The sequence below is a fragment of the Vigna umbellata genome, chromosome 1 (assembly GCF_029865625.1).
Source record: "Vigna umbellata cultivar VRB3 chromosome 1, Vumbellata_1.0, whole genome shotgun sequence".
Classification (NCBI taxonomy): Eukaryota; Viridiplantae; Streptophyta; class Magnoliopsida; order Fabales; family Fabaceae; genus Vigna; species Vigna umbellata.
The window spans coordinates 17499244-17520488 of NC_142165.1; the positions used below are offsets into that span (position 1 = coordinate 17499244).

At 31.8% G+C, this 21245-nt stretch overlaps 2 protein-coding genes across 3 annotated transcripts; one reads left to right on the plus strand and one right to left on the minus strand.

The window, feature by feature from the left end:
- Nucleotides 1–905: 905 nt before the first annotated feature.
- Nucleotides 906–5167, minus strand: LOC124827445 (uncharacterized). 2 transcript variants are annotated; one of them, XM_047300503.2, is made up of 7 exons: nt 4628–5167; nt 4346–4434; nt 4092–4251; nt 2561–2656; nt 2304–2426; nt 1829–2091; nt 906–1508 (listed from the first exon to the last, which is right to left on the minus strand). In XM_047300503.2, exons 1-7 carry the CDS (start codon nt 4794–4796, stop codon nt 1398–1400), a joined length of 1011 nt encoding a protein of 336 aa, XP_047156459.1. In that variant the 5' UTR covers nt 4797–5167; the 3' UTR covers nt 906–1397. The 2 variants fall into 2 exon arrangements, with proteins under 2 accessions (XP_047156459.1, XP_047156458.1); XM_047300502.2 differs by having other exon boundaries at nt 4619–5167.
- Nucleotides 5168–9021: 3854 nt separating this feature from the next.
- ORC2 (origin recognition complex second largest subunit 2) lies at nt 9022–12193 on the plus strand. Its single transcript, XM_047300504.2, has 6 exons — nt 9022–9251; nt 9340–9446; nt 9535–9667; nt 10334–10622; nt 11423–11647; nt 11726–12193. The coding sequence occupies exons 1-6, from the start codon at nt 9111–9113 to the stop codon at nt 11920–11922; spliced, it is 1092 nt and encodes a 363-aa protein (XP_047156460.1). The 5' UTR covers nt 9022–9110; the 3' UTR covers nt 11923–12193.
- The last annotated feature ends 9052 nt before the right edge of the window (nt 12194–21245 follow it).

Consider the following 21245-nt stretch of genomic DNA (forward strand, 5'->3'; position numbering starts at 1 on the left):
TTTATTGTGAAGATATTCCTAAGAAATTTTGTTTATACACAATTTTCTTAAATTTTTTTTTATAATATGCTAACTATTTTTTATTAAAATAATTGTAGTAATCATTTTTTAATTGTAATAATATTTCTTTTATTGTTATAAAAAAATATAAATACAGAAGTGAAAATCAGTTTTTATCTATTCCTATATAATAATTAATTTTAATTACAATGTTTTATCTATTCCTGTATAATAACTATTTAAGATTTTTTTCATTCAAAGAATAATATTTTCGGATACAATTTTGAGCTAATAATCTATCATACTTGCTTTAGTTTTCATATTTCATGTACATCTAGGTGTCATAATATTTTTCTTCATCTCTTACCACAACTAAGAATTCTTTCACCATGTAAATTAAACTGATTATAATTAAAAATAATACTATTATTTCACAAAATTTTAAATGACAAATATAAAAACAACTTTTTTATTAAAAAGTAACAATTAAAAAGGAACAAAAGAGAGTAATCAAGATCTTTAAATACAATTTAGTCTTCAATGCACAGTTCTTACATAAAGAGCTAAATCTTATAGTGAAATCCCTTTAGTATCTGACCAAGAAAATTCTTGTAATGTTTCTATGAACCAAGAAATATAATAAATATTTGTAAACTATTTAAAGAGTAGAAGATAAAAGAATATATTTGATAAAAAAAAAATTAATGTGACCTGAAATTTGTAACAAACAAATAAATAAAAAGAAAAAATTTCAAAAAATCAGACACCTAAAAATATTTGATAAATGGAATACCTATTTATATCTTCACATGCATGAACTATGATTATAATGGATCAAATTGAAGGCAGAGCAGAGACAGAGGATTTTGATGATCACACCACCAACGTGAACAACATTATAAATCTCAGATACAAGTGAATTATGATTTCAGATACCTCACAACAACAAAAATTCCTCATCAGTTAGTGCATGTTAGCTTCACCTTTTGGTGAAGACTCAACAGGAAAACAACACTTCCCAGCACTGTCACAGGAACCAAATATTTGACCAAGAATCTACAACTCATCATCCAACACTTTGTGGTTACAAATCCCATTACATCATCATCTAAGAATCTATCTAAGAATTAAAACAAACAAATCTAATTCACCCCACCTCAGTCTTAGACTGGTCTTGAGGGAAAAATCCTTGGCAATGAGGCGGAAACTAAGTCTTAAATATGTAAATGACCATTAGGGGGAACTCTTTCATTTCCATTTCAACCATTGATGTTAAAGGCATAAACATGAAGAACAAACACTACAATCCACAAAGCATGTCAAAGCCAGCTTTGAGTGTCTGCAATCTACAAGGTAGGTCCGCACTCTATTTGATCATGTTACTTTGATTGTTTATCTCATGTGCTGACAATTCCAGAGGCCCATGGAACCACCAATGGTGCATTTGGGTGCGAATTTCGATACCATTCAGGATACTTATCTTTAAAATTTAGTTTGGGTTTCTCAGCCTGTGTTCAGAATACCAAGTACATTGAATGTTAGTATGAAAAACTATTACAGTATGAGTGCAGTACGAAGCATTTTTATACCTTCATTTAATCACAAATTGCAATGTAAGGTGACTTTGTTGAACATCAACAACTTTAAAATTTATATTTATTATGGTTAACTATGTAAAAGTTTACTGAGTGCGCAAAAAGTTAAACTTCTATTTGAAATTCAAGAGCATTTTGTAAGATCCCACTGAAAAGAAAGTAGCAAAGGCTATTATTAAGCATTCTGTAAAGAGGAGCAAAGTAGTGAATCACATTCATAGGTTGCAACTTACATATTTGAGCCAGCATTCCTGATATTTGTGCTGATAGATATCTGGTGAATGACACCCATATTGTGATGGGCAATAAACCCAAATATTGCATTTCTTTTCACTTTCCTTTGCATGTTTAGCCTGGTCCAAGCAAGCATGACAGCAATCAGCTGCACTATCTTTGTGATGAGTAAGACCCCATCTCACGGCGGTGCCACCATAATCCGTATGAAGTTCAGTATTGCATTCAGGTGGAAGGGGCCTGCCAGGAAGAACTTCCTCCTCTGAACAAAATGTGGACTTAGTACATACAAAAATTAACTTTCTGCATGGAAAAATATGTACACACTTCCAGATTCTAACAAAGTGCACGCGTGATAAGTTGTTGATAGAATCCAGTTAAACCACTTTAGTGGTGAATTATAACTGTATAAAAATTACTGGGAGACAGAAAAATTACAAAAAGATGGGAGGAAATTTTTTACCAAGCTATTACCTATCTCTGTCTCACCCTCAGGTTTGTCATTATGTTCTTCATTAGCAACCTCAACAGGTATCCAAAGGCCAATTTCTTCAGAAACCACAGCCCAATCAGAATCCAAAGCTCTTATTAGCATTCCTACGAAATTGAAAAAAAAAATATACAGAGATATGAAAAGCATTCATTGCTAATATGTAAAGGGACAAACTTCGCATAAATGTGTCAGCAACCCATTCAAATTGTAAAGCAGAGCATAATATTTTTGTTCATACCTTCCTCTTCATGTGGAATGATTGAGTTGGAAGTCCCTTTGACAACAGCCAACTTAACTTCTTCCAATTTTTGTTTGCGCCAATTTTCAACTGCTTCTGTACAAGTTAATGATAAGAATATGTCAGCATTAAAATATCTTCCACATTGTACAAATTATCATCTACACAACAACTTGATATAAAATGACCTTCAAATGCAAAAGATGAACCCCATTCTAAGGCAGAATTTGACCATATGACAGTAAAAGAAATTATTAGTTATACAATAAAATAATCAAAATATAAACATATACATGTTCAGAAAAATATATATATATAAAACTTCTCAATACAACAAAATGAAAGATTTCCTTTTTTTTTTGGTCCAACACCAGAGGCTGTTGTCTATAGGGCTATACAGTAGGAAACCAAAAGGGGAGGTTTTCACCTTCAAGACCATGAACACAATCATTTTTAAATGAATTAATCAGTACAAATCTACATGACATGCAACAGTATGAGGAAAAGATACAGTTATACAGGCCTCCTACAATAAGCTATAAAATAATTGCTCCTATGAATGCTTTACATCCTCCACTTCCCAACCCCCAAAAGAAATGATAGATACAAGTAACCAACAGTTCCAGATAAGAGCTTTGACTAAACATCCTAAAGCTAGCTACTTTGACTATGTTAGGAATTAAACACAAGAAGAAAACCCAATCCAAAGACTAATCTATTGTGTGGAGAGACTCCAGGCTAAAATAAATACTACATCAAATAGTTCAACAAAGTGAGACTCCAAACATATTAGCAACCTAAAATAATATGTCACACCCTTCCTTCACGTTCTCACTACATAGCTAATACACATGTTGATCTCTCAATCTTTACCTGTGCCAGGTGATCTTTAACTTTTGTTTGAACATATGTTTCAAAGCAATACTAAATTTTTTTTAATAGTGTGATTTAATTTGGTCCCAATATCAGCTAGATAGCATATGACACGACATGTCCATCAAAGAACAAATCTTAAGCTTCGGATAGTTCTAGTATCATATTAAGAAGTAAAAAGTCTAACTCAACTCTACAAAATTGGTTTGTAAAGTGAAATTTACACCACTTACATAGTGTAAATTTGCCTTACCTTTAATTAATGTGAACTCCAATAAGCATGTCTTCTAATTGTGACTTGAACCATTATTTACAATAAGAAATTTGTACAGTCCAACTTATATTTGAAACACCAAAGATCTACTTTCCTCATTGAACAACAAAATACATATCATATGACTAACCAGCAAGAAACAAACATTTCAATAAAAGAAAACGTCTATTAACGCATCATATCTGAGAAAATTTAAGTTAATTCTAGAGCTTTTTACAATGCAGTAGTTATAAATGCAAGTGGCGATAAAAAAAACTCAATGTTTTAAGGACAGAAAAACGACAAAACTAATGTTAACGATACTGTTACTGAGATCCTGTTCCTCTTGTGTCACATGACAACAACATTTATTCTAACAAGAAATTCTTATCTGCAAACACTCACCTCGCTCCTTAGCCATGACCTGGGAGTGGGAGACATTGTCGTGGTTTCCCTTCAAGCTAACTAGTTTCTGCATAACCTCATCAATTATTTTCTGTTTCAAATGCCGTGGCAACTCAACCACCACATTTTCTCTTGAAAACTCTCCTTCTAATTCCTCCACCTATTTGTGTAAATTTCACAACATCAACTTCAGATTAACTTCACAAAAAATGTTTGCTCATGGCAGGTACAAAAAAACGGTTCATACTTCATACCAATTTCACTAATTCCGCCGGTTTGTAATCCTTCCTGATTCGGTTAGACTCTTCCATCTTTCGAACCTGATCTGGCTTATACACCGCAACTGAAAACGCAAACCAAATTAAAAACGAAAAGTCTTGAAAACAAAGAAATTGAACATTTCCTCTCTCAAACAAAAGACCCTTCTAGGGATGGTTCAAATTTTTTCCATAAAGAATAAACTTTTTTTCCACCCTTTTTTTGTGTTATTAGGGGAAACAGAAAGAAAAACATCCTGAAAGACTTACATGACTTACTGTTTCGTGCAACGCTATCAGAGTAGATATAAAGAGAAGCATAGAGAGAGCGAAGAGTGTAGAGAGCAATAACAATGTTGAAAAAACAAACTAGAAGAGTTATTTTCGTGCAGGAACAATTCCAGTTCCCTCTTTGGTGAAGTTGAAGCCTCCACTCCCCTCTCGCCATTTCCTTCTCTTTTTCTTCTGTTCCCCTTCTATCCTCATCCCACCATTGCCCACTTTCTCTTTCCGAATCAAAACCAGAAAAAGGTTGCAACTTTGGCAAGATTTTGCGACCCCAAAATGAAATTAGATCGTGGGTGCCTAGTTTTGTTGTGGGTGCTGGAGCATTAAGACAGAGCTGGTCGGGTGCTAACGTACGCTTTGTCGTCTGAGAACGGTTGGAATTGGATGGATCAGTCAATCATTTCGGTGGTTCCCCTCACATTCGTGGTGGACCTGCTGCTCCTCCTAAGGTGCACACCGATTCAAAAGCACTGTGTTGTTCCTGTGCATGCAAGCTAACGTGCGCCTCTCTGAAAACATTGATGGAGTTCTGTTTCTTTCATGCTTTTTATTATTTTGAGCAAGTTAGTTTTAATTATTATTAGCTATAAAAAAATTGTATTTGTGTTAATATAACTGCTGTTATTGAATAAAACAACGATAAATAAAATCATTGATATCAATAATTTATCAAAATTAAACTTATTTATGTATCTATTTATCTTGAAAAGTACTAAATATATTGGCTTAATTGCTTATTCTCGTTAAAAAATTTCATTTTTGATGTGATTTTTTTTATTCTTTAATAAATATTAGACTTATATATATTTTAAGTTTACTATAAATTTAAACATTTGTAAATGAGTTATTAATATTTTTTTATGGTTTATTGAATATTTAATAAATTTATATTTTTTAATTAAGCTTATAATTTTACATTTTTCTCTTAATAAGGTGATGTGACTAGTATTTTGTTATATCACTTTGTTGAGGTATAAATACATGTTATTTATCATTTTTAAATTTTATAATTTATGTGGACTAAAGATTTGGTTTAATAATGGATTAAACAATATGTCAAACAAAAAAAGCAAACTTCCTTAAGAAAGATTCTAAAACAGGATTGATTTTTTAAAATTTGTCTAAAAATTCGTTGATAATTTATTTATTTTTAAACCTAGCCATTGTCAATTTTTTAAAATTTTCCATTAATATACATAAATTAATTTTTTTTAAATAATTCCAATTTAGTGATTATTCTAATAAAAACAAAAAATTTAATAGTTTAATAGTTTTAATGTAAAAATATTAACTAAAATTTCAATAATATGATTTTCAAGATATTTATTATAAAATAATTTTTTTAAATGAATGCTAAAATTTTTGTTTTTAAAATATGACACTTTATTAATAAAACTTGTATATAAAATTTAGATTAAATATATTTTTGGTTTATAAACTATTACGTGATTTTTGTTTTATTCCATCTCTCAAAAATTTGATTTATTTTCGTCTCTCTTATTTTAGAAAGCATCGAATTTAGTCATTCATGACTAACACCATTAGTTTTTTATGACATGGCTAATAGTGTGTCACGTCCTTAAAACATGTGTATAGTTAACTAATCAACATGGAAAATGAAAGTGGTGGTAACTTGTATCATTAATGTTTAAAATTAGATTGAAATAAAGGTTTAACATTGAAATTAAAATTAAGACAAGTTGAGTTGTGGGATTCCTCTTACAATCAACGAAAACTAAGAGTGTGCTTCTTGTGGGATTTGTGTTTTGTGTGTTCAAAGACTGATTCGATCAACCAAATCGCGATTTGTCCAAGTGAGGTTAGTTTCTGAATTTATTCTATTTTTTGTGCAATATTGAGTAGGTGCGTTTAAGATTATGGTTGTTTAAGTTTGAGTCCTGATTTACAATGTATGTTTCGAAATGGGGGTTCAATGTCGCTTTCCATCATATGGGCAAGTTCAAAAAGAAGAGGGAGTGAAATATGTTGGTGGGAAAATACATGTAGTTAAAGGAATCAATCATAATCGATGGTCATACTTTGAAACATTGGGAATAGTTAAAGAGTTCAAATATAATGGTGATGTAAAACTTTGGTGGAAAGGTTTGACACAAATATTACATAACAATTTGAGACTATTGAGTGATGATAGGGAAGCAATATACTTAGTTAACTATACAAAATCTAATAACAACGAGGTGATATATATGTTCAACATGTTACTAGTCACGTTAAAGTAATTAACTTCATTATTTTTTGTGGAGTGGACGAAGTGGTGGGTGAAGAGGCAGAGGTAGGACACAAAGAGGTTGTGCAGGAAAGAAAAATTGAATGTGCCTGAAAAAGAGCTCAATATGTCGACCTCTCAACATGTATTCTAGACTTTTTTGAACATGTCTTCTAGACTTCTCAACATGTCTTACCAACCTTTAAGCATGTCTTGTCAACCTCTAAACATGTTTTTCTGACCTCCTGACATGTCTTGTCGACCTCTCAACTTGATGACCTCTCAACGTGTCTTGTCGACCTTTAAACATATCTTGTCAATCTCTGAACATGTTTTATCGATCTTTGAACATGTCTTTCTTACCTCTCAACATATCTTACCGACCTCTCAACATATCTTGTTGACCTCTTAACATATCTTGCACACCTCTCAACATATCTTGCACCCTTCTCAACATGAATTCCCACCCTTCTGACCTATTAGTTTGTCTTGTCAACCTTCTAACGAGCTCTTAGCCTAACCTTGATTAATTAGAGTGCTCAAATACGTAAATTTTAAAAAATAAATAAATTAAATGCATAATTCATATAACATCCTTAAATTCATATAATACATCATTGTTTTTGGAATAAGCAACAAACTAAAGTACCAAAATAACTAGTACAAGCCAAAACTACCATATTACTTTGCACTAATCAATATTACAATACTGATTATGATTAACATTTAACAAAAACATAACAAAAAAATTATTAATGTCCATGAAATAATAAACGAAAGTAACATAATTTTGTCAACTTTTCTCTATTGTTGTAATCTCCTCTTCAACTTGTTCTTCTTCGTTAGGTCTAATACAATTTTTTCCTTTTTCAAAAACAAATTTCATCTTTAGTTACAAAGCTTCAATTTCACATTCTTCTTCATCAATTCATTCAAAGTAGTTATATGAATTAGTCTGCAATAAAAATTACAAACCATCAATAAAAACTTCATCAACATTTTTTCATTTACAGTCTAATTTCTACATTAAAAAACTAATTTTCATTTGTTCTTCAAAGTAGTTTCCTTTAATAACAACAATCTTTCCTCATAGCCACCAACTTTTGATGTTAATTGTGAAGATAACCCACATGTTGGCGACACTCTTGAACCAATGCTCCTCCACGTAGAACAAAATCCTTTACTATCGAATTTCATCATACTACAATGATTTCCAAATTAAATTACCAACTAATCACATAATTTACAACAATGAAAAACCCTACATGCTGAAACCCTACATCTCAATCCCACCATCTATTCTCACAAAGATGAAAGAATGAATTTACATATCTTTCTCAAGAAGAACTCCAAAAATTAAAGTTTTTCCTCTTCGTTAATCTTCGAATGTTAAATCATGATTTCGTTGATCAAACCCATGTCTTTGAACACGAACTTCACAAATCAATTCTTCTCGTATTCGTTGATTATAAGACAAATCTCACATGTCTCTTCTTCGTTTGAACTCTAAATCCTAATTTCAATTTAATTTGAAAGGTTAATTGTTCACGTGTCTTAAAGACATGTACACTGTTAATCATGTCAAAAAAATAACTAATCATGAATTATTAAATTTAAAACTTTCTAAAAAGTGAAGAACGAATATAGATTAAAGTTTGAGAGAAAAACTAAGACAAAAACTATGTGATATTTTAGAGATAAAACATATTTAACCATAAAAGTTATAACAAATTTTAGAGATAAAACACATTTAACCATAAATAAACTTTTTAAAAATTTATCCAGAAAAATTTCGTTGATAATTTATTTATTTTAAATCTAACGATAATTTAATTTCTTAAAATTTTGCATTAATACACATAAATTAAACTTTGTTAAATAGTTCCAGTTTACCTGTCATTCTAATAAAAACAAAAACTTTAATAGTTTAATAGTTTCAATGTAAAAGTATTAACTAAAATTACAATTAACACGATTTTCAAGATATTTATTATAAAAATATTAAATTTATCATGAGGCAGTTTCGATTGAAAAAAATCATGGTTAGCCTATATTTTTTTTCTTTGAATTAAACGGAAAGCTTTGTTAAAGACACAAATCGGGTTTATAGGAACCGTCAATGATTTAGGGAAACCCGACCCGGTGGATATGGCGGGAAAATCGTCTAGGGTACAAGAACATAGAGAAAAAAGAAACCGTATCATAAATTTGCGTCAACACTGTTTCCTTTGCTTCATTGATTGAAGAATGGATACCAATGGCAGTTGGGACGAGGACGAGGACGAAGAGTTCGAGTTCTCAAGAAACTATTTTCTGGCGAAGGAGCTTGCTTCCTCGGCCAAAAAATCGAAGCACAAACTCACAGACATCGACGTAGTTGATGAACAGGTATCACTCATAATTGCAATTCTTAAAATGATGTTCCATTCCCCTTTATTATCCTCCCCAATCACTGTCCGATTTCACAATTTACCAGGAATTGAGGGAAGCTGCATCGCGAATTCAACCCAAGCATGGGGACGACATCGCTCTCTTATTGGACTCCTATAAAACTATGTACCCTGAATGGCTTTTGGCACTAAGGTTCGTTTGAATGTGGTTTTATTTTTTCCAAAAGTGAATTTTGTTTTTTGCTTATTTATTTATTTTTTTTGTTACATGGATGATTCAGGTGTGGTTTCGGGCTTCTAATGTATGGATTTGGATCTAAGAAGACTTTGATTGAAGATTTTGCTTCGACGGCACTGACTGAGTATTCTGTAGTTGTTATTAATGGATATCTTCAATCCATTAACTTAAAACAGGTTTGTTTGTTTTTCTTCTCTAACTTTTTTCCATTTATACGTTATGTTTGATCAGAACTCTTTCTGTTGTGTCAAAAGAAGGAGAAAAGTAAAAGACCAAACTTAGGCATTATTTGTTTACTATAAAGCAGTTTTATTCGTTGTAAAATTTGTCTGTCTGTAGAGCATGTTTGCAAGTGTTTTTCTCAGCAGATTTTTTTTTCTATTTCTAAATGTCTGGTTCCTGAGCACTCGAGTAGAACATGTGAAGAAAACAGAAGCAGATGAGGAAACATCTCCCAGATTTTGGTTTTTAAAATGATTTCAAAACTGAATACACACTCTGGATGGGAGATTGACTGTTAAGTAGTGTGGAATTGTTTTACAAAACAGTTTTTTTAAGAAAAAGTGAGAATATAATCAAACAGGCCCTTATATTTTGCTCCTTAAGCATATTTGGAACTGTTTTTCAATTAGAATTTCAGTTTCACTTGCATTAAAAAATAAAATAGGTTACTAAGGTAAAACTCTAAATTAAAAGAGGAGAACAACACTAAAAGCACGCAAGGAAAGTTTGGTTCAATAGTAAATGCTTGTATGAAGATGATGAGTGTGATGTGCCCTTCTAAACATGTTCTTCTCATCGTAGATCACTAATACATTATATATTTTCTTAAAATATATTAGGCTATGATAGCTTTAGCTGAAGTTCTGTGGGACCAAATGAAAACCAAACGAAGGGTTTCATATCGGGAATTGCCAAAGAGCCAATTGAATTCTCAATCAATGGAAGAACTTCTTACATTCTTGGATCAAGCAGAAATAGATGATGTTGATTTTTTTGTTTGTGTCGTTATTCACAATATTGATGGACCTGGATTGAGGGACTCTGAAACCCAACAGTACCTTGCTCGACTAGCTGCCTGTGCCCGAATTCGCATTGTTGCCACTATTGACCACGTCAATGCTCCACTGTGTAAGTATAGTCAGCAGTTTTACTCTGTCTTTGCAGAATGTTTTATCTCTTTTAAATTGTAGTTTGTAAGTTTTATCTTGGATGTGCCTTAAGCATATGTACAATTATATTATTATTTCAAGGTTTATTTTGTTCTGCTATATATTCTATTTGTGGTTCATTTTAAGTGCTTGAATAGAACTTGAGTGATGCAATATTAATTTGCAAATAAAGGTATAAATGCCTTTGTAAATGAAATGCTATAACCTTTTTTTTTTATCTATACTGCACATTCTTAGAGGCCGTCTGAGGTTCTGATCATATTTCATATGTTTAAATGACAATAGGACTAACTAATATCACCCTTTCATAAAGTTGAAGAGTCCAAACACTTCTTGGTCATGGTACATAAAATTGAAACTATTAATAACGTGCACTTCTTTGAAGTTGTTTGTAGAAAAACAAAATAATCAGGTAAATGAAAGTAGGAGTCCGCTTGTCTGAGGAAAAGATAGTGAAATAATTCATGGGTTTGGTCATGTGAGAAGAAGACCTGCAGAAATGTTAATAAGAAGAGTCGATCAAGTGGGGAGTAGTCCAATTTTAGAATTAGAGGTAGTGGAATACTTTGCAAAACTCGGTAGAAACATTGAAAAGCACTTCTTAGATCGAAATGGGCTCTTTGAAGACCTGATTCTGAAATAATACAAGGCGGTGGGAAGTTCCTTTTTGTCTCTTTAGCAATAGAAATGACGGATATGTGACTGAAAGGTTTTTTGTAGTCTCTGTCTATTGCTTAACAATTTCATCTTCTGATGCAGTTTGGGACAAAAATATGGCCCACACACAGTTCAATTGGTGCTGGTATCACGTTCCTACTTTTGCCCCTTACAAGGTTGAAGGCATGTTTTATCCTATGATTCTTGCTCATGGCAGTGCCAGCCAAACTGTCAAAACAGCCGCAATAGTTTTGCTAAGTTTGACACGTAATGCTCAGAGTGTATTCAAAGTTCTTGCTGAACATCAACTCTCTCACCCTGACGAAGGCAAGTTTATATCATTTACTTGGATTTATTGTTCTTTTCAAATCCAAGTTTTGTTAAATATTTTCCTTTATTTTATAGGAATGCCAATCAGTGATCTCTACTCAGTCTGTCGAGAACGTTTCCTTGTTAGCAGTCAAGTTACCCTGAATTCTCATCTTACTGAATTTAAAGACCATGAGCTGGTCAAGATTAAAAAGCATTCTGACGGTCAAGATTGCTTGCACATCCCACTGACAGCAGAAGCACTCCAGAAAGTGGTGCTTGAGATCAATTAGTGAATTCAAATGAAACCGAATGGGGAAGCTGTTGATTAATGACTATTGGAAATTAAAAAAAATTAAAATTATATGTTATGCTATTTTTTAGGAAAATAAAAGTCATGTTGACTAGTAGAATTTATTTGCTATTTTCTAGGCACTAAGAGCACTAGTTTGTTAGTGGTTATAGAGGCCAACATTTTCGTACATTTACGTTCACTTATTTGCTTTATAAAAGCAATTGCACTCCAAAAATTAATATCAAGCAGTTTTATATTCCTCTGTTCCACTCTCTCATTTTTCTCTGTTCCACTCTCTCAACCTTTCCTTCAATAAAATAACCAACAAATTGGTATCTAGAGCTACGTCTTACGGGACCTATGGATGCTGAAACAAGTTTCTCTCAAGTTGCTCCTCCTATCTTTGATGGAGATAACTATGATCTCTGGGCCATAAAAATGCAGAACTTCCTAGAGGCTTTGGATCTTTGGGAAGCAGTGGAGGAGGATTACGAAATTGCTCCGCTGCCCGACAACCCCACTATAGCCCAGATGAAAACCTACAAGGAGAAAAAAACCAGAAAAGCAAAGGCAAAGGCATGTTTATTTTCTGGTGTTTCAAAAATAATTTTCACCAGGATCATGTCTCACAACACAGCAAAAGCAATTTGGGATTACTTGAAGGAAGAATATGCAGGAGATGAGAGGATTAGAAGCATGCAAGTATTGAATTTAATGAGAGAATTTGAGCTGCAGCGAATGAAAGAATCAGACACCATAAAAGAGTACTCAAATACGTTGCTTGGCATTGCCAACAAAGTACGATTGTTGGGCACCGCTTTTTCTGATTCAAGAATTGTTGAAAAAATTCTTGTATCAGTACCAGAGAGATATGAAGCTTCTATAGCTACCTTGGAGAACACAAAGGATCTATCTAAAATCACTTTGGCAGAGGTGATGCATGCCTTACAGGCCCAAGAGCAAAGAAGACTTATGAGGCAAGAAGGATCTGTGGAGGGTGCTTTTCAAGTCCAATTCCAGAGCAATGGCAATAAACAGAAAAAGAAGCAGAACAATTACACCAAACCTGGAAGATTAAACAAGATCAACAAGAGTAATGATAATCAGGTTTTTCCACCTTGTCCTCATTGTAAAAAAACCAATCATCCACAAAAAAGGTGTTGGTGGAGACCTGATGTAAAGTGTCATAAGTGTGGGCAGCTAGGGCACATGGAAAAGATTTGCAAATCTCATCAACAACAAGGAGAAGTTAAGGTTGCTGAGGATCAACCACAAGAGGAACAATTGTTTGCTGTTACATGCTTTGCTGCCAATAGCTCCACAGAAAGTTGGCTCATAGACAGTGGTTGCACAAATCATATGAGTTATGATCGAGAGCTCTTTAAAGAACTTGACAAAACTGCACTTTCTAAAGTCAGAGTAGGTAATGGAGCATATATTGCAGTAAAAGGCAAAGGAACAGTGGCAATTGAAGGTCAAACAGGTTTGAAACTAATTTCAGATGTTTTATATGTTCCAGAAATTAACCAAAACCTGTTGAGTGTTCCTCAATTGCTTGAAAAAGGTTATAAGGTGTTGTTTGAAGATAAAAACTGCATAATCAAAGATTCAGCAGGCAAGGAAGTATTTAAAGTTAGAATGAAAAGAAAAAGCTTTGCTTTGGACTTCATGAGTGAAGAACATGCTGCAGTGCACAAAGAGGTCAGCAATACAATACTTTGGCATAAAAGATTGGGCCATTTTCACCACAGTGCTCTAATATTCTTGAAGAAGAATAACATGGTCAGAGGCTTACCTGATATAGAAGAAGAATCTCCTACATGCATTGCTTGTCAGTATGGAAAGCAAACAAGACTCCCATTTCCACAAAACAAGACTTGGAGGGCTATACAAAATCTACAATTGATACATACAGATGTTGGAGGACCTATGAGCACACCATCATTGAATGGAAGTAGGTATTATATTATTTTCATTGATGACATGACAAGAATGTGTTGGATATATTTTATGAAGTTTAAATATGAAGTTGCTGACATTTTTTGGAAGTTTAAAACTTTGGTGGAAAATCAAAGCAAGTGCAAAATGCAGATGATCAGATCCGACAATGGAACTGAATATACTTCAAAAAAGTTTAACAAGTTTTGTGAAGATACAGGTATAGAACACCAGCTTACAGCCCCTTATTCACCTCAGCAAAATGGCACCGCAGAAAGGAAAAATCGGACAATTATGGAGATGGCTAGGTGCTTACTTCATGACAAAGATTTGCCTAAAAAATTCTGGGCAGAGGCTGTAAATACTGCAGTGTTTTTACTCAATAGATTGCCAACAAAAGCTTTACAACAGAGAACGCCTTTTGAAGCATGGTACGGTTACAAACCTGAGCTGTTTAATTTAAAGATATTTGGTTGCTTGTGTTTCTCTTATATTCCTCATATTAAGAGAGACAAATTGGACAAGAAAGCAGAACCTGGAATTTTTGTAGGCTATAGCTTGATTTCAAAGGCCTACAGGATCTATCTTCCACACAAAAACAAAGTCATTGTTAGTAGGGATGTGAAATTCTTGGAGTTTGACTGTTGGAGCTGGAAAGACAACAAATTCCTTGAACAATTTGATTGTTTGAACTGGAAAGGCAACAATGACCTTGCATTGCAGGAGGAGAATGAAGATGTGGATGATGAACCTGTCAGAGGAACAAGATTGCTTTCTGACATCTATCAAAGGTGTAATGTTGCTGTCATGGAACCTGGTGGATATGAAGAGGCTGCAACTGACAAAAAATGGATAAATGCTATGGAAGAGGAGCTCAAAATGATTGAAAAAAATCAGACGTGGGAGTTGGTGGATAGACCTAGTCATAAGAAGGCCATTGGAGTAAAGTGGGTTTATAGAACCAAGTTCAATCCCGATGGTTCTGTGAACAAGTACAAGGCAAGACTTGTTGTCAAGGGATATGCTCAGATGTTTGGGGTGGATTTCTCTGAAACATTTGCCCCAGTTGCCAGGTTAGACACAATAAGATTGCTGCTAGCACTAGTTGCACAAAAGGGCTGGCTTATACATCAATTGGATGTAAAATCAGCATTTTTGAATGGATATTTGGAGGAAGAAATTTTTGTGGAACAGCCAGAAGGTTTTGCTCTTCAAGGACAAGAAGACAAGGTTTATCTACTGAAAAAGGCATTATATGGTTTGAAACAAGCACCAAGGTCTTGGTATAGCAGAATTGATGCACATTTAATGAGCTTAGGCTTTGTGAAAAGTCTGAGTGAGTACACCTTATATATTAAAAAGGTGAATGAAGATATACTTATGATATCTCTGTATGTTGATGACTTATTTGTTACAGGAAATTGTAAGGAGATGATTGACAAGTTTAAAGAAGAAATGGAAAATGTTTTTGAAATGACAGACCTTGGAAAGATGACATTTTTTCTTGGTATGCAAGTGCAACAAAAGAAGAATGAAATATTTGTGTGCCAAGAAAAGTATGCAAAGGAAGTGCTTATGAAGTTCAACATGGGAGAGTGTAAGTCAGCTGCAACTCCAATGAACCAAAAAGAAAAGTTCTGCAGAGAAGATGGTGCTGAAAAGGTTGATGAAAAGCTGTTTAGATCCTTAATTGGATGCTTAATGTATTTAACTGCCACCAGACCAGACATCATGCATTCAGTGAGTTTGTTATCAAGGTACATGCATTGTGCTAGTGAAATTCATTTTCAAGCAGCAAAAAGAATTCTTAGATATGTTAAAGGCACAATTGATTATGGTATACGGTTCAAGAAAGTTGAAAGCTTAAGTTTTCATGGTTATTCAGATAGTGATTGGGCAGGATGTGTTGATGATATGAGAAGCACTTCTGGTTATTGTTTCTCACTTGGTTCTGGAGTTTTTTCATGGTGTTCCAAAAAACAAGAAATTATAGCTCAATCAACAGCAGAAGCAGAGTATGTTGCTGCTGCAGCTGCTGTAAATCAAACTGTCTGGATAAGGAAGATCATGGCTGATTTACACATAGAACAAGAAGACAGCACAAAGATTTTTGTTGATAATCAAGCTGCAATTTCAATTGCCAATAATCCTGTTTTTCATGGCAAAACAAAGCATTTTAAGATAAAACTTTTCCTTTTAAGAGAAGTTCAAAGAGAAGGACAAGTGAAACTAGTCTACTGCAAATCAGAAGATCAAGTTGCTGATATCCTAACCAAGGCACTTCCAAAATCTAGATTTGAGTTCTTGAGACAAAAGCTTGGAGTTTGCAGTTCCAAAGTCAAGGAGGAGTGTTGATTAATGACTATTGGAAATTAAAAAAAATTAAAATTATATGTTATGCTATTTTTTAGGAAAATAAAAGTCATGTTGACTAGTAGAATTTATTTGCTATTTTCTAGGCACTAAGAGCACTAGTTTGTTAGTGGTTATAGAGGCCAACATTTTCGTACATTTACGTTCACTTATTTGCTTTATAAAAGCAATTGCACTCCAAAAATTAATATCAAGCAGTTTTATATTCCTCTGTTCCACTCTCTCATTTTTCTCTGTTCCACTCTCTCAACCTTTCCTTCAATAAAATAACCAACAGAAGCAAACTAGTTAAATCGAAATTGTCTACAATTGGATGGTTAAGCAGGCTCTGTTCACGAATCGAGGATAACGAGATTTAGTTCAAATATTCTGTTCTCAAATTGAGGGTTGTAGGATTGTTGAATACCACAAGTTTTAGGTGGAGAACAAAGGTGATACTCATTGGATGTATTCTTTACTTTAAAAATGGGAAAATGTATAAAATACAATGGTTTATTAAAATTTGGTTATATTGAAATTGGTACTTCCAAAAGTTTTAGTGTTTTTGATGTTCAATGTTTAATAAAGATATCAATTCGGTCCTGCAATTGTTATTTTTAAATTAACAATATTGACATGTTAATTTGATAACATCTCACATACAAGTAATAAGAGTTTAGAGATACTAATTTTAATACATAATAATTTTGTAGATATCATTGAAAAACAACAACTGACAACTATAGTGTGCCTATAGGGACGTTCTCTGGTGTGGTAATAAGACGTGGAATTTCAAACACAACAAGAAAAATAAGGGAAAAACAGGAAACGCGTCCCATTTGTCAACCTTGTTGGATGGGGCAACATGTCAAGAAAGAAGAGACCATGTGTTTTCCAATCCAAATCACACATAACGTGGGAGGATGTATTCATTAATGAATTATTAATTCATGGTTTTCACACGGTCGCACAATACCCTGCATGGCAATGTAATCACTGCATTTTCATGGAAGACATGTATTAATAAGAACAAAAAACATCATTCAACCCCTTGGTTTTGGCTTATGATGTCTGAAAGCAGCACAAGCAATGAATGAGGTGTAGTGAGCTGTACCCAATACGCGTATTTGAAGTTTTGATAGATATATTTGATGGCAACACTTACTTCATAAGGTGGAAGTTTACAGCTTCCAAAAAGCACGTTCAAGTCCAAGCCTTTCTGGCTTGACTAGTTGGTGGAGCATCTTATACGCCTAAAAGTAATAAAAAAGAAGAATATCATAACTTTGGCTTTGGGTCTACCCTCTTCATCTCATCCTCACTATAATGCGTTACAGAAGGATGGAATCACAAAAAAAAAAAATATTAGGAAACAATTTTATTTTATTGCATGATAAGCAAAAAGCACTAACCTTTTCTGAGGAAAAAAAATGTCTAATTTCAATTATTAATAATTGTTTAAAATTTAGTCCGATAAAAAAATAATATCATATATCTTACTAAAACTGTTTCTCGTATTTAAGAAATTACCCATCGATATTATGATATTCATTTGAAAGAAACTAATTTTATTAACCATCAATTCTACAAACCCTACTTTTTGGGACACTGTCCCTGTTCTCTAAAAAGCATAGCCATGACTGTGTGAGATGAGCCATGAAAAGCTAGTTGGTACAAACTTCAGCTTCAGCACGTAAACCACGGCTCCCCAAAATTAGCACTATCAAAAGCATAAAGAAACAATAATAACAATTAAATAGGTATAAAAATTAATATTTGCAAAGCTTTTTCTAAGGAAATTTTTTTATAAATTAATTTTATTTTCCACAATTTGTAAAGAATTTAATGATAAAATATGTTTTTCAGATAGAAAATTTTAAAAAGTATAAGCTTATAAAATAGTTTAATTACTTACAACTAAATAAATTTAAACTTGGTTTAAAATTTGAAATCCTCAATACTCTTCCTTATCTTTGCATTTGGATAAGAAATTTAAATAATTCAAAAAAATTTAAATACATAAGATATGAATAACTTGGAAAAGGATTATCTTCCTTCTTTAAATGTTTATTGGGATAAAATAATTAAAATATGTTACATTTTAATTAAAGCAATTGAGCTTTTCTTAACATAAAAATTCATAGTAAATTTAATTTTTAATATTAAAATATAACACTACAACTATAACATTATATGCAACTTTTTTTCAAGTTTTGTTGTTATTTGTTGGAAATCATACAATAGAAAAATAATCTCTTCAAGTGGAAGCACACCTACAAACAAAAACAAAAATCAAAATTAAAACACAAAAGAAATATAATGTAGTTTGGCACCTCAAAACCTTCATCCACCAATACTCAACAAAGTATTATTATTTCACATGTAATTTTTCTGACAAAAAATTGCAAATCTTCTTATACAATTTTTCTGGAGAAAATTGCAAACCTTCCAATGCAATATTATGAATAAAATTAAAAATCCTCCAATAACATACAACTATTAAAGTCCCCTATACACTCAAGAGGCCTATTTGTGAAAATCCACTTATGAATCAACATATCATTCCTTCACTAAAAGTCTCATATGCTTTGAAACAAACATATGACACATTGCTAATCAATCTGCTCAAACCGCTCATGTCACTAGTGATTTGCTCGGATTCATTAACAATGACAATCTTTTCTTGTCATTACCCCTCATCACCCTACGTATACATCCACATCATTGTCACTCACAACTCACATTTGCTCAAGATGCAATCTATTACCAACATTTTCTCAATCAAGCTAGACCATACCACACATACATCAACGAAGTCATTGAATAAGAAATAATCATCAAGATTAACCTATTTCCAAAGGCACAATATGCAATGTTGATTTTGGTCAATGTGCTAAACTACTCATCTTCCTAAACTATAATATAATTGTTGATAATCACATAATAAGAAAATGATCTCTTCAAGCACAAAAATACAAAAGTAAAAACAAAAATATAAATTACTCTTTTAAATTACATAATCTAAATATAAAAAAAGAGAGTAATAAATTGTCAAACTATTTTGACTAATTTACCACATAAACTTATTATTTTAATAATTTATATTAAAATTTATTTAAACAATATTTTTATTAATATTTGAGAAATTAATTTTATAAAATAAAATATTAATAATATAAAAACATATATCACTTTTTGTATGTATTTGTTTTTTTTTAATTTGTCATCTAGGTCACATTTTAAATTTATTGTCGAAATTGTTAAGTCGTACAGGGACGTGATGACTTCGTCATGAGGAAGTCGTGAAATGAAAACACGATTTTTTAATAATATTGAAGTCGTATCCAAATTTGACAACTTTAGTAAGATTAAACTTATTTAATCATCACTGTTGAGTAAAGTCGTATACATGATGAGAGACTTCAATCTTAATTAAAGTCGAATATATGATTGGTGACTTTGATTAATCATTTTGAATTGAAGTCGTGCATAGAAATGATGACTTCAGCATAAATGAATTTTGCACTGAAGTCGTACCTAGGATTGACGACTTCAACCTCAATCATTTTAAACTAAAGTCGTGCACAAGAATGAAAACTTCAGTACAAATACAAAATGAACTAAAGTTAGACACTACCTTTGCGACTTGAACTTGTGTAAACAACTAAAGTTGGGCACTACATTCTTATTCTCATATTGTTATTTTGATGAATTTATAAACCAAAAAACATAAATTAAAATGGCCTAAATTAAAGTTGTCAATGTAGTGGGCAACTACAATTCTTTTTGTATTTGTATTGAAGTTTCCATTCTTGTACACAATTTTAATTTAAAAAGGTTGAGGTTGAAGTCTCCAACCATAGACACGACTTTAGTACAAATTCATTTATGTTGAAGTCATTATTTCTATGCACAAATTTAGTTCAATATGATTAAAATTAAAATAGTCAATCATGTATATAACTTTACTTAAGAAGGTTATAGTCGCCAATTACATATACAACTTTATTCAATAATGATGATTAATAAAGTTTAATCTCATTGAAGTTGCCAAATCTAAATATGACTTCTTCGTCACACCCATATACACTTAACTATTTTGATAGTAAATTTAAAATGTTTCTCAAATGCATAAATTAAAAAAAATCAACATACACATGTCTGGATTATTTATGTTATATAAAATGGATTGACACATTAAAATGCGTTACCAAATTTTAAACAATTTTTCCCTTTTACACTCTTTTTTAACATTATGTCTATTTTTTTTTTCATGTTTTCTTAAACTTGACATTCTTAATATAATTAATATGGATGGATTATCAATTATCTTTTATTCATTTCAATAAGAACTTCTTTTACTTCTTTTAGACTGAGCTTAGTTTTTTTTTTATATTTAACTAATAAATAATTTCAAATAATATTAACTAAAATATATAACTTATGTTTTTAAATGAATATACATTATTTAATATTAAAATAATTTTTAATTGGTGGCAACTAAACTATTTTATAAAAAAATTAACAAATTTAAATTATTTTATTGAAATTAAATATTTAAAATAAAAATTATTCAAATTTGTTACATTTAAATTTCTTTATAAAATTTATTATCGAAATACACTCTTACTTAATTTTTGTCTGCATGACTATGATTTTTCACAAGAAACTATTATCTCAAGTTCAGTAATATGATCACAGGTTATACAAGTAATAATTATATATTAGAAATTCAATATTAAATATATGTTTAACCCACAACCCGCAAATTCTTTAGTTCAATCCAGAATAGTTAAGCTAGAATAATCGTGCACGACTTAATTCGTATTAAACTAATATGGTAAACAAATATATGTAAAAAATGAAATTAATTATTTTTTCCTCTTCCTATTTACTTTAAATACTTACCTGTCATCTATTTACTTATGCAGTAATGTTTTTGCAATTTTTAGAGATAATTCCTTGTTCCAAACAGTCTGGCATATAACACTAAAACACAAAAGCACTTTAGTCAACACCACAACCGTGATT

Coding starts and splice junctions, on each gene's coding strand:
- LOC124827445 (XM_047300502.2), bottom strand. CDS start 4,796: ATGGCGAGAGGGGAGTGGAGGCTTCAACTTCACCAAAGAGGGAACTGG. Junction 4,252..4,345: donor CGGCGGAATTAGTGAAATTG/GTATGAAGTATG, acceptor TTACACAAATAG/GTGGAGGAATTAGAAGGAGA. Junction 2,092..2,303: donor TGAGGGTGAGACAGAGATAG/GTAATAGCTTGG, acceptor CATTTTGTTCAG/AGGAGGAAGTTCTTCCTGGC.
- ORC2 (XM_047300504.2), top strand. CDS start 9,111: ATGGATACCAATGGCAGTTGGGACGAGGACGAGGACGAAGAGTTCGAG. Junction 9,668..10,333: donor AATCCATTAACTTAAAACAG/GTTTGTTTGTTT, acceptor AAAATATATTAG/GCTATGATAGCTTTAGCTGA. Junction 11,648..11,725: donor ACTCTCTCACCCTGACGAAG/GCAAGTTTATAT, acceptor TTTATTTTATAG/GAATGCCAATCAGTGATCTC.